The sequence below is a fragment of the Camelus ferus genome, chromosome 13 (genome assembly GCF_009834535.1).
Source record: "Camelus ferus isolate YT-003-E chromosome 13, BCGSAC_Cfer_1.0, whole genome shotgun sequence".
Taxonomy (NCBI): domain Eukaryota; kingdom Metazoa; phylum Chordata; class Mammalia; order Artiodactyla; family Camelidae; genus Camelus; species Camelus ferus.
The window spans coordinates 43553970-43571842 of NC_045708.1; the positions used below are offsets into that span (position 1 = coordinate 43553970).

Genomic DNA, 17873 nt, shown 5'->3' on the forward strand with positions numbered 1-17873 from the left:
ATTGTGATCAGAATGGCTATCATCACAAAGTCTACAAATAATAAATGCTGGAGAGAGTGTGGAGAAAAGGGAATCCTTGTACACAATTGATGGGAAGGTAAATTGGTGTGGCCACTAGGGAAAACAGTATAGAAATTATTTAAAAAACTAAAAATAGAGCTATCATATGATCCAACAAACCCACACCTGAGTATATATCCAGAAAAAAAATGAAAACTCTAATTGAAAAGATTCATGCACCCCAGTATTCATACCAGCACTATTTACAATAGCTAAGACATAGAAACAGACCAAGTGCCAAGTGCCCAGAAACAGATGATTGGCTTAAGAAGATGTAACACATATATACAATGGAACATTACTCAGAAATAAAAATAATGAAATATTGTCATTTGCAAAAACATGGATGGACCTAGAGAATATTTTACTTAACGAAGTAAATCAAAGACATATACTGTATATAATATCACTTACATGTGGAATCTAAAAAAGTACAAATAAATCTATATACAAAATAGAAACAGACTCACAGACATAGAAAACAAACTCCCCAGAAGGGAGAAGAACAGGGGAGGGACACATTAGGATTATGAGATTAAGAGTTATGCATTACTATACATAAAATAGATAAGCAACAAGGATTTGCTGTTGGCAGTATGTTCCATATCTTGTAATAACCTATAATGGAATATAATCAGAAAAAAAAACTGAATCACTATGCTGTACACCTGAAGCTAACACAATATTGTAAAACAACTATACTTCAATTAAAGAACTCTTCTATGTCTTCCCATTGTACTTAAAATAAAATCTGAAGCCTTTGCCATGGCCTGCTTGATCTGCCCCACTTCCTACCTCTCTATCCCAATTTTATACAACTTTCCTACTCATACTCTATAGTCTGGTCTCACTTGACTCTTGTCAATTCCTAGGACATGTCAACTTAAAAAAAAATGTACAACCTAAAAGTTGAGAGTTATGTTTTATTCAGGGGACTTTCTGAGGACTTCAAGCCTAGGAGGCAGCCTCTCAGATCACTCTAAGGGGCTGCTCCAAAGAGGCAAGGGAGGAGCCAGGATATATAAGTTTTTGCAACAAATACCAGGTAGTTGAAACATCATAAGATTAGTGTTAATTAAAGAAAACTAGATATCCCAAGTTAAGGGATTTAGCACTTTTCTATATATAAGAAGATGCAAAAATCTGGGCTCACTGAAATCATTCCTTTAATATACACCTAGCCATCTAGGGCAAGTATCCTGTTCTTTTCCATCCTGAGTTCCCTCAGGAGGCACTGTGGGGGGTGGCTGCAGAGGCTGGGCTGCCTGCTTGTCTCCATCTTGAGTTCCCTCCTCTCACTGTCGAGGGTGGCAATAGTGGCTGATGACTTGATGGCCACGGCATCCTTACTGATGTGGCTGGCAATACTTTTCATTCACCAATATATGACGCTCTTTCCCACTACAGAATCTTTGCACTTGTTATTCTTTTTACTTAAAAATAGTTGATTCTTTTTTTTTTTTTCATATCTTAGATGAAATTTCACCCTTAGGTCTTTCCTGAACACTTTATCTAAAATCAGTGTTTTTATTACAGTAACTTAGTTATTTCCTTTAAAGAACTAATCACTGTCTCTAATTATTATACTTATTTATTGACTGTATTTCAATAGAATATAATCTCTATATGGACAGCAAGTTCACCTGTCTTAATTGCTACTGAATCTCCTGTGGTTATTGGCTATGACTAGAATAGAGTAGGTGTTCAATTAATATTTGTTAAATCTATAAAGAACCTTATCCGTCTACACTATGTTTGTATATGGGGATATCCATTTTCCCTTCATAAGCAGAGCTTTGTGAAAGCAATGACTTTTTAATCTTTGTTTTCTGAATTATCAGAATGATGCCTAGCACAAAGTAGCCATATATCACATTAGTTTCATAAATAAGTGAACTAATTAACAAAGTGTAAAAATGAACAAAGCTACCAATTTTGATGGTGAATGAAACTGACTAAACTAGTCCTGTGTTAAATCAGAACTGATCCTCTTGTAAGAGAAATTGTTCTATGTAAAGCTAATACTAAAGTTGTCGGAAAAAAAACCCAACATAGTTTATATTTTCTTTCAGGAATATTTGTTGCTCCTAGGAACTGTTCAGTATTGAAACCCACAATCCTTCCCAGCAGTATAAAAGAAATAGTTGAGATTAGGCTTTCTTCTTTCACTAGATTTTTATGAAAATTTCAAAGCTATGAAGAATCAGGCAGAATGTTTTAGCTTTGAGATAAGATTAGATAAGTAAAGAGTTAAAATAGCTTAGATGAAGAAAGTGACACTACAGGTAAATGCAAATGGATAAAAGGAAGTTGTCACAAGTGATGAACATTTCTCTGAGCCGAATGATTGCTTGATCTGTGAAGCAAGGAAAATGACAGCCTCAGGACTAATACATACAACTGACTCTAACTGAGAAAAACCTATCATGCAATAAGCAAAATGATCATAGAACCTAAAATTCTTACATTTTAAATTTGCCTTTGTCATGTGTTTCTCTTGCCTGTAAACCCTTTGCCAACAGTTTTGACATCTCAGGCAGTGCAGTTCTCTGTGTAATTTTACAAACTCTTGGCTATTTGTCATATTAATTGATTTAATGCTTTAGAGAGGGAATTAGAAATAGTCTTTTCCAAGGTCATGCCCTGAGCGAGAACTGAGCTCAGGTCTCAGGAGTCCTTGTCTGTGTTGTCTCTGACATATCAAGGGTCAAAAACTCAAATGCCTAAAGGAGTCTGACTGCGTAAATGAATAAACAGACAAGGCAAAGAGGTGGGGGTTTTTTGTTTGTTTTTGTTTTTGTTTTTACTTTTGCAGAGTATTTCTTTCACTTGCAGTCCTCGGGCTGAATTCCATGCTCCCTCCTTTGACAGAGCGATGGGCATAGAGAAATAGATCTCTACAACAAGTGAAACATGAGTGCCATCTTGATGATAAATTGATGAAATCTGGTGTCTGTTGTTGGGGACTGATCGGGAGTAGTGGCCCTCTCACAAACTGGAGGATGCAGGCTTGTCTGAAGGAAACAATCACCACTCAGCTCCAGCTGACTCTGGCCATAGGGGTATATGGGTGATCCAATGTTTTACCTTCAGTAATTCATCAAGAGAAACCAAAATCTGGACTTGAAGTGAAATCTCCCTATTTTAAAAGATTGGCTTATTTTTAAAAATATTGTATACCCCAAATAAAATACATCTGTGGGCCAGATGCCACCTCATACTCCCCACATAGCATCTCTGTATTACATTTCTATTTTTCCCATATTCTAAATGCAGATGTCACCTTTATAAGGAAACGCCAAAAGGACCCATTCTAGTTGTGCATTATAAGATGGCCTTTTCCTCTTGATCCTGATCTGGACGCCATCCTGAAGACCTGACCCCACCCAGCTTACGCTTCCTACCTATCCAAATAGTTTATAGCCTTTTCTGCATACTGTTATAGCTGCCAGCAATCAGAGCTGAAATCTGAGAAGGTAGGAGGAAACAAAATAATCATAGCATTAGGATAGCTCTGTCTACATATTTCTGAGGCAACTGCTTAGCAAATACAGTTATTGTGGTAAAGCTGGTTATTTCACTGGGAAACAAATAACCACTAATGGAACACTGTGATCTATACTGTGCTAAATGCATCGGAGAATAGAACATAAGTAGAAAGATCAACCTTTGGAACAGGCACTCCAGGCTTTTGAAATGAGTGCTCAGTTATTCGACAAACTGGTTCCTTCTTTGTTAATCAGGATGGGCCTTTACCATCAGATGCTGTGGAAAAACAAAAAGTACAGCTGACCTCAGAGCCAATTCTTCCAGTCATTTCTACTCTTTCAGTGGTGCCCCCTTCTCTTCTCTCATAATAGGTGTTATGAACTAAAAGCCACCTTTATATCAGGTACTTCACTACAACCTTCCCTGCAAAGCAAATTTTATTAGCCCCATTTTATAGTTGTAGGAGAAGAGGTTCTGAGAGGTCGGGTCACTTTTCTTAAGTAGCAGAGAATATAAGTATCGACCGTGAGTTTGAACTCAAGACTGTTCCCAAGGCCCAAGTTTCAGCTACTATTTTATTTTTTTTCTTGTTTTCTTTTCTTTTATTGAAGTGTAGTTGATTTACAATGTTGTTTTAGTTTCTGGTATACAGCATAATGATTCAGTTATACATCTATTTCTTTTTTATGTTCTTTTCCATCATAGGTCATTATAAGATACTGAATATAGTTCCCTGTGCTATACAGTAGGACCTTGTTGTTTATCTATTTTATGTATAGTAGTTTATATATGCTGATCCCAAACTTCTAATTTATCCCTCCCCTACCTTTCCCCTTTGGTAACCGTAAGTTTGTTTTCTGTGTCTGTGAGTCTATTTCTGTTTTGTAAATAAGTTCATTTGTATAATTTTTTAGATTCCAAATATAAGTGATATCCTGTGATATTTGTCTTTCTCTGCCTGACTTCACTTAGTATGATAATCTCTGAGTACATCTGTGTTGCTGCAAATGGCATTATTTCATTTTTTCACAGCTGAGTAGTATTCCATTGTGTATATATACTATAACTTCTTTATTCAGTCATCTGTCGATGGACGTTTAGGTTGCTTCTGTGTCTTGATTATTGTAAAGAGGCCTACTATGAGCACTGGGGTACATGTATCTTTTCAAATTAGAGTTTTCTCTGGATATATGCCCAGCAGTGGGATTACTGGATCCTATGTCTATTTTCAGTTTTTTAAAGAATTTCCATACTATTTTCCATAGTGGCTACACCAAATTACAACTCACCAACAGTATAGGAGGGTTCCCTTTTCTCTACACCCTCTCCAGCATTTATCATTTGTGGACTTTTGAATGTTGGTCATTCTGACCAGTGTAAGGTGATACCTCATTGTAGTTTTGATTTACATTTCTCTGATATTTAGCGATATTGAGCATCTTTTCATGTGCCTATTGGCCATTTGTATGTCTTCATTGGAGAAATGTGTGTTATGTCTTCTGCCCATTTTTTTGACTGGGTTTTTTCTGTTATTAAGTTATATGAACTGTTTGTGTATTCTGGAAGTTAAGCCCTTGTCAGTTGTACCATTTGCAAATATTTTCTCCCAGTCTGTAGGTTGTCTTTTTATTTGTCAGCTACTGTTTTAAAATGTAGGTTTCATTCTTGTTCAGGTATGATGAGGCCAGCAGACCAGGAGATGATTGCCATTGAAAGGATAATTTATTATTCACAGTTCTTAAGAAAAGGGGTCTAGTCATGCCATGTAAGGCCACAAAGGAAGCCCCAGGGTTGTCCTTCTTTGTCTGGTACTTGGCTCTGGGGTGATTAGAGCCAGGTAATAGTGACCCATAGAGAGAGTGGTAAGGAGGTAATCTGCAGACTCTTTAAGGTCCAGTTTGCATATGAAAGGCATGTTCACAGGCCAGTTGAGGGCTTTACTATCTCTAGGAATTGGCTAACCCTAAGAGGGGCAGTCTCTCCAGAGTCAACAGGTCCCCAGATACCAAAGCATCATAAATACAGAAAATAAAAAAACATGATTAGTATGAGTATGTTTCCTTTTTTTAGACCCAAAAGTTCAAAGTCATCTTTGACTCTGATTTTCTTGTATTCTGTAACTACTCAGTCACTTTTTGTCTTATTGTCTTCAACATGTGTCTCATTCATTCATTCAAGATGCCACACATTGTTGTAGGCACTGAGGAATGGGAAATAGTGAGGCTGTTGATTTAAAAGCACTCAGAGTGGAAGGTAGGAGACAGATATAAACTAATTATTATAGAAGAACTTGACAAATGCTACAATAGAACAAGGACGGGATATTTGTTCCTCACTGTCAGCCTCTGAGCTTTGTCTGTGTTTCTTACTTTCTGTGCCTAGTCATCTCCCTGTTGCCCATACAATACCAGGTTCCTTAATTTTTCATTGTTTTGCTCCCCAAATCAAAATAATTTCCTATGGCCCAAAGTCGCTTCCCTGACTTTCAAGAACCACTGTCTGTCTGCACCCTCTTCCCTCATCCATATTTTCACCACTTCATTTATTCTCTAATTTAACATACAGTTTCCCTCTAACCAACATGTGACCCACACAAATAGTCACAAATATAGAGTGTGGTAAGTGCTGCAAAGAAGTACACAGTATTCCTCCATTATGATTCGTATATTCCACATTTATTCAACAAATAACTTACTGAGCACCTATAATGTGCCAATCTGAGGACAGGACCAGTCTCTTTACTGTCTATACCTAGATCCGTCTTTCCATCTTCATATCGCTACTCATCACAGCCTCCTTTCTGGTATCGTATCCCTTGCCTCCAGCCCTTTACTCCTCCAAACTGACTGTTCTTGGCTTCTCAGCCTTCCCAATTATATAATAATTGCCAAATTATTGACCTCTTACTTTATTCTACTACATATTATATGTATTTCTTAAATTTCCACTCCATCCCAGAGCCTAGTCATATTACCTGGTGCATTCAGCTTTTGATAAATACCAAGTAACTGCATTCAGGCATGAACAGCACATTCTAGGTTCTGTGCTTCCTCTGGGAAGCTCATTTAAATCTCCTTTCTCTGAAATCCTAAAGCACTTCCTATAGAAATTAGCATCAAATCAAGTAATGGCTTTAATTATCCATTATTGATGCCAGTGGGCTCATTGTGATGCTCCTACTGGATTGCAGACTCTTTAAGGTCCAGACTATGCCTCATCACAGTAACCCAAAACTGGACCTTTATGAAGTAAATATGCAAAACCTGCAGGATTTTCTTTTCATTAAAATGACCAGTTTATTTGGTATCATTTTGAAACATTTCTGCAGCACTACACAAATGGAATTCAACAACTTATTAATAATTATACCTGGAAGTTCAGTAGACAGTATGATATAGTAGTTAAGAACAAGGACTTTAGATACAGAGAGACCTCAATTTGAGATCTAGATCTGCCATTCACTTCCCTATGACCTTAGGCAAGTTACTTGGTCTCTTTTAGTCCTAGTTTACTCATCTCCATGGTGGACAATAGTATCTTCTTCACAGGATTGTTGTAAGGAATAAGTAAGATAAGGTATGTAAAATGCTTAGCTTAGTATTGGTATATGGTAAATGAGTCAATAAATTTTAGGTGACACTAAATTTTAGGTGATATTATGGTAGACATACTCTATGTCCCAGAAATCCTGTTTTCAAAGGAGATTGGGATGGGGTTGGGGGAGAGGAGGTTATTGAGGCTGAGAGCAGTTAAGTGACCTTCAAGAGTCACACAGCTAGTTAGTATCAGAGCTAGAACCCAGGCCCAGCTTTTGTGGCTCCAGAACAAAGTCTCTTCGTCTTTACACAGTCCTGAGTCTCAGGAAACATGCTCAGAGAAACTATCTCCATGCCACAATAACTGCTCTGTTTGTAGTTTGAATGAAAATAAATAGGTCAGAATGGTTGTTTTGGAGACTCATGTAAACATTGAGAAAATACACAGATTAGGTTCAGGAACTCAAGCCTGGTGTTGGGTGTGTTTTAGCAAGCAGAGTAACAGCAAGGGGAAACATAACTCTTCCTGATGCAGATCACATATTCTTTTGTTTAGAGCCATCAAGTGGATTAAGGAATAAATCCTGGACATGGAATTTCAAATGAAAAGATGGTTGTCCGCAGAGCTCAGACATTTCTGTCCTTGGAGAGCTCTGTCCCAGTTTCTCATGCAATAACTTCTCAGTCAGGGGGAGATTCTACTGACAGCTCTGGGGCAACTCATTTTTTGCCTGTTTTTTAAAAACTAGGACTCCTTTCTCCTAGTCTCTTTCACTCAACTTCTCCATTAGTAAAACACAGTGAGTAATTCAAGGTCTGACACTGCCCTAGGGTAACAGCCTGGGGTAACAGAAGGGGGAAATGATGTAATCCAGAGGTTAGTACTTATAACACTCAGGTCCCCCACCATTCACCCTGAGTTACCACTTCTTCTTACTCCTCCCTCAAACTTCATTCTTGGGCCCGATACTACCTGCTGCTACCAGTTCAGCCTTGGGAGTTCATTTCCTGCTGCTCTTCTCTTTAAGCTTCTTTGTTTTATAAATTCAAGAGACCAACAGTTGATTAAACAAAGCTAGACTTCTGAAAGAGCTGGGACACTCTTGCTGAGTTAGCATTTTAACATTCTTGGATCCTCTGTATACAAAAAGTAGAAAGAAACAAGACGTTTTAATTTACTTCTTCAGGCTTAAACAAAGACTAGAGAAGCTATAAAATTGACCCATTTCTCTTATTTTTCAGATTGACCACATGGTGCAGGGCCATGCTGCCTTCCCAGAACTACAAGCCAAGGCCACAGCCAGGTAACAGCTCTCTTTGTTTCCTACAACTTTCCATTTCTAGCTTCACTGAGGGCACTCACTTTAGGCAGCTTAACAGCTTAATTTTCAGATCTGTGAGCAAAGAAAATGCCTGGCAATACTTGGTTATGAGACAGTCATCTGGACGATCCAGCACATACCTGCGTTAATTTTCAAAACAACCTAAGAGAACTCACAAAGAACCTAGAGATTCCCCAGGAATATGTCAGCGACCATGGTTGAAAAACTGATGTAGGAGGAGCATGGATTTTGGAGTCAAAACTTCTTGAATTCAAATCCAGTTTTTCTCCTTATTAACTGTGTGACCTTGGGCAAGTTATTCAACCTCTTTAAGCCTGTCTTTCCATCTGTGAAAGAGGATAATAACTGATAGGAGTGATTTCCAGGATATATTGTTAAGTGAAGAGAGCATAGTATAAAGGAATACTTACAGTATAATCCCATTCATATAAAAAGAAAGTGATATAAGAAAATATATGTGTATCTGCTCATTTATGCAAAAGAAGTACAGGAAAGTTAAATCAGAAAATAATGAGATTGATTACCTATAGGGTGAGGAAATGAATGGAAATAATGGGGAAATGAGAACAGAGTAGTAGGAGAGAGCAAGACTTCTCTGAGTACACCTTTTTGTGTAACTCTGACTCTTAGAATCATGGTGATGCTTCATATCTCTCTAAAAATAAATGGAAGATAAGTAGGTAGATAGGTAGGTATATAGATAGATGTGTGTTGTGGGCATGAAATACAAACAGTAAAAATTGAACCTGTTGTATTAATAATAAGTAACATAATCACACTGAAGGGGATTTGCGAAAGAAAAGAACTAACCTGAGTAACGTTAGTAAAGTAAAGACAATTTTGAGATTCTACTATATGGCTAAAGTTAAAAATAACTACATAAGTACTATACTCTTAATTACTAAATTTATTTTTGATACTATTGGTTAGCTATTCTGAAAATCCTTTATGTGTATACTATAGCTGAGCAAATGAATAAATGTATTGTGGATAATGAGACGCAGGTTTCCCATAAGTAGGAAAAGGAGAAGGTTAGAATGAGCCCTATGGTAATGAATGGAAATCAGCGGTATCAGTATCAACTTATGGTTTTTAGCATATATGTCTATATTGCTGGATATAAGTAGAAATATATATATATATATATATATATATATGCATCTATGCATGAGTGTGATTGTTTTATTTATATATTTATCTATCTATGTGTATATATATGTGTGTGTGTGTATATATATGTATATATGTGTGTGTGTGTGTATATATATATATATATATTCAGGCTCTTTCTGCTGAGATGGCTTAGAAGTAATGACACCCTAGTAGCAATGTGGACACCTAGCACCCAGGTCTTGGTTTCTAAATACCATTCTCCTTGTTCTTCAATCAAAGTAATCAGAACTTCTTGGGAAAACTGGTCAACTCCAAGACTAGGGCAAGGAAAATACATGAATATTTTGTGGTGCCAGACCAGAATGTAAGGAAGTACTTAAAAATGAATTGTTGAAGTATAGGAGCTAGCTTTAACAATGTCTCAATTTTGATCAACAGAATAAATAATGAGAGTATAGAATAACTCCATGGCACCATACTGATAAAAGTGAAAAATTGAAGAAATAAATAAATGGGGAAGAAAGCACAGATCTTTTCTGTCCACTGTAAGAACAATTCACTTTAAATTTATAAATGTAGAAGAAAAATGGAAATAAAAAAAACCATTATTGGGCAAACACCACAGTAATAATTATTGCACATAAGAATCACCAATGGTTGCTAAAATGAGTGAGTGAGAGTATGATGTAAAGCAGGGTATTTGCATCATCCCATGGCATCTCACTACAAGATACTTACTAGTATAGAAGGAAAAATAGTTAACTTCATAGTGGAGAAATCTGGCAGACAATACCTTGCCCAAGTGATCAAAATTAACAGTACTGGCAATAAAGTACATCAACATGATGTACCTCCTTTTATGACGTGCTGAGCAGAACACAACATCATTTTTGTAATGTTCTTACCAAAATGCATAACCTCAGTGTAAACATGAGAAAACATCATGCAGACCCAAATTGGGGGACATTCTACAGAATTATTAGCCAACATGCTTCAAAGCTTATGAAACTTAAAGAATTACTGAAGAACTGTCCCAGATTTGAGGAGACTAAAGAGCTACTACAACTAGAAACAATGTATGATCGTGGGTTAGATCCTGGACCAGAAAAAGAACATTAGTGGGGAAAATTGTCAAAATTAAAATAAATATGTAGATTAGTAATAATATTATATTCAAGTTAATTTCTTAGATGATGAGTATCAGGGAAGTCTGTGTACTGTTTTTACTTTTCTGTAAATCTAAAATTACTTTGAACTAAAAAGTTTGAAAAATAATGAACAAATGAATTTCATGATAATAATGCTCAGATGCTGGGCTTTTAACAAAAGTAAGGTATTTTATAGTATTATCAGAGAAACTCCATTCATGTAGGTAGTATTTGGCGAAAAGGAAATAGTCATAGGTAGAGGCTGGTATCATGGATTCTGGAGCCAAATTACCTGTCTCAGCTTCATCCCTTAGTAGCTTGTTACCCTGGGCAATTTATTTAACCTCATTGTACCTTAGTACTTCACAGTAAAGAAAAATAATAATAGTAAACACCTCATAAGGTTGTTGAGAAAATTAAATGGATTTGAATAGTGTCTGGGACATAGTGACAATTGTCCAGCTATAGTAGGTATTCAGTAAATAATAGTGGTAGTGGCAGTGGAAGAGCACATGCTTAGCATGCATGAGGTCCTGGGTTCAATCTCCAGTACTTCCATTAAAAAAAAAATGGTAGTGGTAATGATGAAAGTTGTTGTAGTTACTTGTATTAGACCATTCCACTAGGAACTAACATTCTCATGGAGACCCATCATGAGAGCACAGAGCAAAATGAAATGCATACTGTACTAGAATATAAACAGTGTGTCATCAGGGTGTAGAGAAGGAGGATTGATCCCGACAAGGATTTTGAGAAATGCTTCGTAAGCTTTTCCTTCTAGGAGTCTCAAGTTACAATGCCATTGCTGTCCAGAGGGATCACACCACATATCCAACCAACAAGCACTTAGTTGGCTTAGAGACCACATAACCTAGAGGAGGGATTCCTAACTTCACATCATCTGAGAACCCCTTCATTGTGTACAGAGTTTTGTTAATTATATTCTTATGCATATATTTCTGGGAAGAGGGGCCATAGCTTTTATTAGAGTCTTGAAGGGATCCAGCATTTAAAAACCACTGACTCAAAAAAGAGCACAGATTTAAGAGTCCAGAGATCTAGATTCATATCCCATCTCCAGCATGCATCGTTGTGTGATCCTCAGTTTCCTTATCAGAATATGCAATGGTAGTAGATACGAGGGAACCAGCCCTGGGTTACCTCTGAAAATTTATTTTCAGTTCATTGAGGTGGTGTATTTGGAAAGGCTTTGTAAACTGTACTGTGACAATGACAGCAACCCCTACTACTTACTTCTACTGCTGTTACTAATGATTATAAAAGAGGAGGAGGCTTTGGGGGTGATTGCTCTAGGGTTAAGCTGCAGATGTCAGTCATGTGTAACCTGCCTACCTTCTTATGGAGTAGTGAGAACAGTAGACTGGGAAGTAGAGCTCTTGGGTTCTTGTTCCAATTCTGCCATAAATTTCTCAGTGACTCAGTTTCCTTACCCATAAAATTACAATAATACTGCCCTGCTTAACTCATTTTCCAGGTGTAATGAGGATGGAAGTAGATCATGGGAATGCTAGTCTCTGAAGATTCTAAAGCTCAACGCAGACCTAAAGGATATTTTAGACTTTGCAATGAAATACTCAAAAGTTTCCAGAACTTCCTTCTATGTCTGAGCCTCATGTGAGTGGTTTTTAATTGAGAATAGGAAAAAAGGAAGGATTTATGGATTAGCATGCAAACTCAGAGAAACAGCAGCATAGGGTGGTCCAGAAGCAGCAATTTATAGACTTCAGTCCTAGAGTCAGACGGGATTTAAATTCCACCTCTCTTCACGTGCCAGCTGACTTCATCCCCTTTCCAACCACCTCCCTCTCTATAGAGCTAAGTTTCTCCAAAGCATTGCCAGTACTCTTGGTCAGTGTTCTCACTTTATTCTCCTCCCGCGCCCACTCCAGTTTGAATTCTGTCACCATCGGCTCCTGAAACAGTTATTTGTTAAGGTCCTCAGTTACCACCGAGTATCTTCCGGTCCCCTTCCTCAAGCTCTCAGCTGTGTATGGCACCAATGATCACAACTTCTCCTTCTAACACTCTCTTCCCTTGGCTTTCCAGAGTGTCACCCTCACCCAGTTTTCTTCCTGTATCTCTTGACTCCTTCTTAATCTCCTTTTCAAGCTCATGGTCTTTTTCCTGATCACTGACATCAAAGTTCATCACAGCTACGTCCTTGGACCTCGTCTCTAGCTTTGCTGGCTTTTCCAGTGTGATCCCATATACATTTGTGGCTTCATTTCTTTGTATATCTTGACAACTCTCGAATTTTGTCTCCAGCTTATATATTTAGTAGGCACTTGATGTTGGATCTCTTCCCTTCCACTTTCCTTCAGTTTTTTGTCTTACAGAGGAAAATGTATCTCTATCTTATCAGTTCTATGCTAGACTGTCCTAAGACTCTAGTACTCACCATGCTTCAGGTCTTAGAAAGAAGTAGGTATAGTTGTTATTAAGTGAAGTTGTCTGTTTGGAAGGGACAACAGATTCCTTGGCATCAAAAAGTATGTGTCTCTTTTGGTGCGACTTTGGGCTCTGAAAACAGCAGTGCAGGTCACCCCTATCTCAGAGCTTAGCATCAGCAAATCATATTTGAAACTGTAAAACAGGTATTGATAAACAGATTTATCATGTTATACTCTTGATTTACCATAATTCTTATAGGCTTCATCCTGAAGAGAAAGTTGTCGTGAGCTTATGAATCAAGTAACAATAACTAGATGTACCCATGTACGTAAATGACAACCAGAGGCTCGACGTGGGGCCAGATAGTCAGAGATTTTACTCCATAGCAAGAGATCGCTCTCCATTGATCATAACTTCGGCTCTTTTCCTCTAAACTGCTCATTGCTGTCTTCCTTCTCTTAAAACACCTTTACCAATTTTTCAGAGTGAGGTGGATGATGGCAGGGTTTGGTGAAAGATGTTGGCATAATCCACAAGTGCTGGATTCAAGGTGGCAGCAGAGCCAAGGTTAAAATCCAGGTCCTCTGACTGCCTGATGTGTGTCCTAGGAGCACTTAAGGTACAATGGTGAAGAAAGCAAAAAAAAAAAAACAAAACCCTGTTTTCATAGAAATTATACACATGTACATGTATTTGTTTGTGTGTGCGTGTGTGTGTGTATGTGTGTGTGGAGAGAGAGGTTGAGAGAGAGAGAGCACATACTCCAGTAATTGATAAGCATTCTAAAGAAACATAGAGATGGGTAAGGGGACATAGAACAAGCAGTGTTGGGGTGATGGATGAGAGCTATTTCAGGTGAGGAAGCCATCCTTGATCAGGTGACACTCAAGCAGGACTCAATAAAGTGCAAATAAGCCATCGTTTTATGGGAAGATCCTATTAGACCAAAAGAACAGTAAGTCCTAAGGCCCAGAGGCAGCAGCCAGCTTGGCAAGCTTAGGGGACGTCGTAAAAGCCAGTGTGGCTGGAGCAAAGTTGGAGGGAGTGGGAAACAGATGAGAGCTGAAATTTAGCCAAGGGCCAAACCAAGTGGATCATCGTAGGAAGCTGTTAAGACCACTGGACTTTATTCAAGAATTTAGTTTTTGAGCAGGGGAGAGACATGATCAGATATACCTTTTAAAAGGAGTACTTTGGCTGTAGAGAATAAACCAGACCATTGGTGGAGAGGGAGGGGCAGAGGGGAAGATACAGCCCCTGAAGTCAGCAGACTCATAATCTACTGGAAGAGGAAGATGGTAGACAGAGAAGCCCAGCCTATTCTGCATTACTTTTTTAGCGACCACTGCAAGCAGTGGTCATTTCTCACTGTGATTCTATTGGTTTCCGGTCTCTCAGAGGTGCAAGCAGGAAGTCCTGATAATTCACGTCCTCTCTCTCAATCTGTCTTTCTTTTCTCCAACTTTCCCTGATTTTTTTGGTCATTCCTTTGAGGACAATCAATTTTTCTAGATCTGATTTATTCCTCAAACCTCTTTTGCTTCTGTGATTCCCTTTATCCCACTGAGGATTACTTTTTTTAAAATGTTCTGATCCCCCATATGCCAAATCTCAGGGTACCTTTAAAGCTTCCTAGTTTAGAATATATGTCAATCCCCCCCAGTGCAAGGGAAGGAGAAGGAAAAGCCAAGAACATTTATTAAGAATTTTCAGTGTGCTTGGCACTGTGCTTAGTGATAGTTTTATATATATTATCTCACTTAATTCTAGATGAGGAAATGAGTATTACAAGGATGCCTCTTCTAAACATTGTTCTCACTGTCCATCCTAGTCTTTTGCTTTCAGATTGCTCCCTTGGCCTTTATGGCTTCTTCAGCTTTGGTCCCTCAGTCCGACAACTGGACTATCAGTCTATCAACAAGTATTTACTTAGGCTCCCCTGAGCTAGGATAGTCATAGAACCAGGGAGACAATATTAACATCTTTCATCCCTTAGGGTGTGCCAGGATAATCAGTAAATTCTTGATGGCTCTTGGATGAGAAATGTTTTTTTTTTAAATAGACATAAGCTGGATATTACAATGCCTTTCTTTGGCTTCTGTTCCACATGCAAGGATAAGAAAGTGCCCAGGGCATCGGGGTTCTCTCAAGAAGATTGAGGACTGTGCTGCCTTAGGAAATCAATTCTTCATTTTCTGCTTTTCAGAATAGCCCAGAATAGTGCCTGGCACATGGCTGTAAGGCGGGGCAGGGTGTCACAAGATGCTTGTTTCTTTTCTCTGCCCGCTTTCATGGAAGTCACCAGCATAGCTGGAAGGTTGTATCCGTGTGACAACAGAGGTCCTCTCTTTGGCAGCCCTGTGCTACAATGAGATGGAGAGGTAAAAACAACCTCTAATATTCTATGGAAGATCTAATAGTCATTCATTCTATACATCAGTACCTGGTTGAGCACCTGGTAATGGCTTTTTCCTGGAAGGAGTTCAGACTCCAGAGATGGATACAGATAAAATTAAAAGGCAGGGAGAGAGAGGGTATAGCTCAGTGATAGAGTGCATGCTTAGCATGCACGAGGTCCTGGGTTCAGTCCTCAGCACCTCCATAAATAAACAAACAAACAAATAAAATCTAATTACCTCCCTCCTCCCCCCAAAATTAAGAGGTAATTATCATACAGTGGGGGAGATGCCATTCATTCTTTGAATACATACTCCTGAATGGTGCTGTGTGCCACATTCTCTGCTAAGTTCTAAATATCTATTGGTGTTGATCTGCCTTCATGAAGTTTAAAGTCCAGAGCAGGCCATAGGCAGTTGACAAGTAAATGAACCCATAAATAAGTCTATGGTGAGCAAACCACATAGGCAAGAAACTAACAGAGTGCAGTGATAGAATATCAGGGAAACCCCATTTAGAAGAGGTGGCGAGGGAAGCCCCGGCTGTTGGAGGCACGGTTAAGACTGAAGGATAAAAGTGAGCTGTGTGAAGAGCAGAAGGGAAGATAGTCCAGGCTCAAGGACTGACGTACGTGAAAGCCTTGAAGAGAAGGCCGAGGGATTATTGATATTAGGCCATAGACCGGGGTGGGCAAGGGAAGTTTGGAGGCTCAGGCAGAGTCTGCATCATCTAGGCCCTTAGAAGCCAGGGTAAGAAACTGATTTTGCTCAAAGGACTGTGGGTAGCCATTGCAGAATTCTAAACAGGGAAATAATGTAATTAGTGTTACTATAGAAAACCTCTAAAGCTAGACAGAAAGCATGAGTTTTACTGTCAAACCCCTAACATAGGTGATGAGGACAGGTGGCATTTCGCTCCTGGGTGTGCTTGAGGATGTCAGGATCACTCCCTCTTCCGTCTTGTAAGGCTGGGATTGGAGACATAAAGAGGGTGCTGAGACACTGTGTTCAGTGCAGGTTGCTGTGTGAGCGTAGGCAGGGAAAGAAGCATGGGTCTAAGGATGGCCTCCAAAAGGTGGCATCAAAGATGGGTCTAGAACGATGGCAGTTAAAGAAAGAAAGGAAGAGAATTCTAGGCAAGAGGTGGGAGAACAGGCAAGCATTCAGAGGTTGAGACCTGCATATTTTGAAAAATTAGAAGTAGTTTAGTGTGGTTAGACCATGATGTGTGTAGGGGTGAGGATGGAGGAGGAATGAAGACTTGTCTGTAAAATGGTACAATGTAGGGAGAGCTAGATATTGAAGAACGTCTTATGCCAAACAAGGAGGTTTATGCTTTACCTTAAAGACAATGGGGAAGAGCCACTGAAGGTTTTAGGTAGGTATGGAGTCATAATAAGAGTTGCATTGTAGAAGAATCACTCAGGCAGGAATGCAGAAGACCTAGTTGGCGGGGACAAGATTTCAAGAGGGGAGATAAATTAGGAGGCTGAAGCTCTAATCCAGGCATTTGAAGGTGGTCTGCATGAGGCAGTAGCAGCTGAGTGGGAGAAGAGCAGGCTGGTTAGAGAAATATTTGGAATAATAAATCGGCAGGTCCTAGTGAAAAATTGAATTTAGGAGTTGAGAGAGAAAGAAGAATCGAAAATGATACCCTCTCTGACTCTGCCCCCAAAATGATTGCTTGAGCAACCACTTACATGAGATTGGCTTTGGTCAAACCAAGGAGCACAGAAGGAAGAGTGAGTATATCAGAAAAGGTGACATGTCATCTTAGACATTTTAATTGAGAGGTCCCTTTTGGTATCTAGGTGGAAACATCTGATGAGTGCTTGGATCTTTGACATGGAACTCATGAGGAAGAATGAGCAGGACATAAGGGCACATATTTGGAAGTCTTCAGCACTAGATAGTTAACTGGAGCCGTGAAAGAAGGATGGAATCACCCAAGGGTCTAGAAAGAATGAGACGAGGACCAAGGACAGGTATCTGGGATACTCGTATATTTAAGGGACAAGCAGAGGAAGAGAACCAGCTGGTTAGGAGGTAGGACTACCAAGACTATTGTGTCCTGGAAACAAGGGGATGAGAGCAAACGAGTAAGAAGTGGTCACATGGCACAAAGTGCGGGAAGACAATTCGAATAAAATAAAGGCAAATAATGGTCCTCTGGAGTTCGCAACAAAGAGAGGATTGCTCCGCATGGTGGGGCCAGTCTCAGTAGATTGGGGCGGGCACGATGCATGTTGCAGTGGGTCAGGAACGAGGAACTGGAGATAGTGTGGAAACTTCTTTTTCAAGACTCTCTGTTACTCCTAGAAAGGGCACAATTTCTTCTGTTAGACCATGTGTTCTGATTTTGCTTTGAAAGTATGG

General features: G+C 39.0%; 1 protein-coding gene across 1 annotated transcript in view; it reads left to right on the plus strand.

Moving 5' to 3' along the window:
- Nucleotides 1-17873, plus strand: part of FGGY (FGGY carbohydrate kinase domain containing) — a 300360-nt gene that overhangs the window by 246384 nt on the left and 36103 nt on the right. Inside the window, 1 exon segment of the mRNA XM_032494401.1 lies at nt 8328-8389. Coding sequence (XP_032350292.1) covers nt 8328-8389 — 62 coding nt within the window.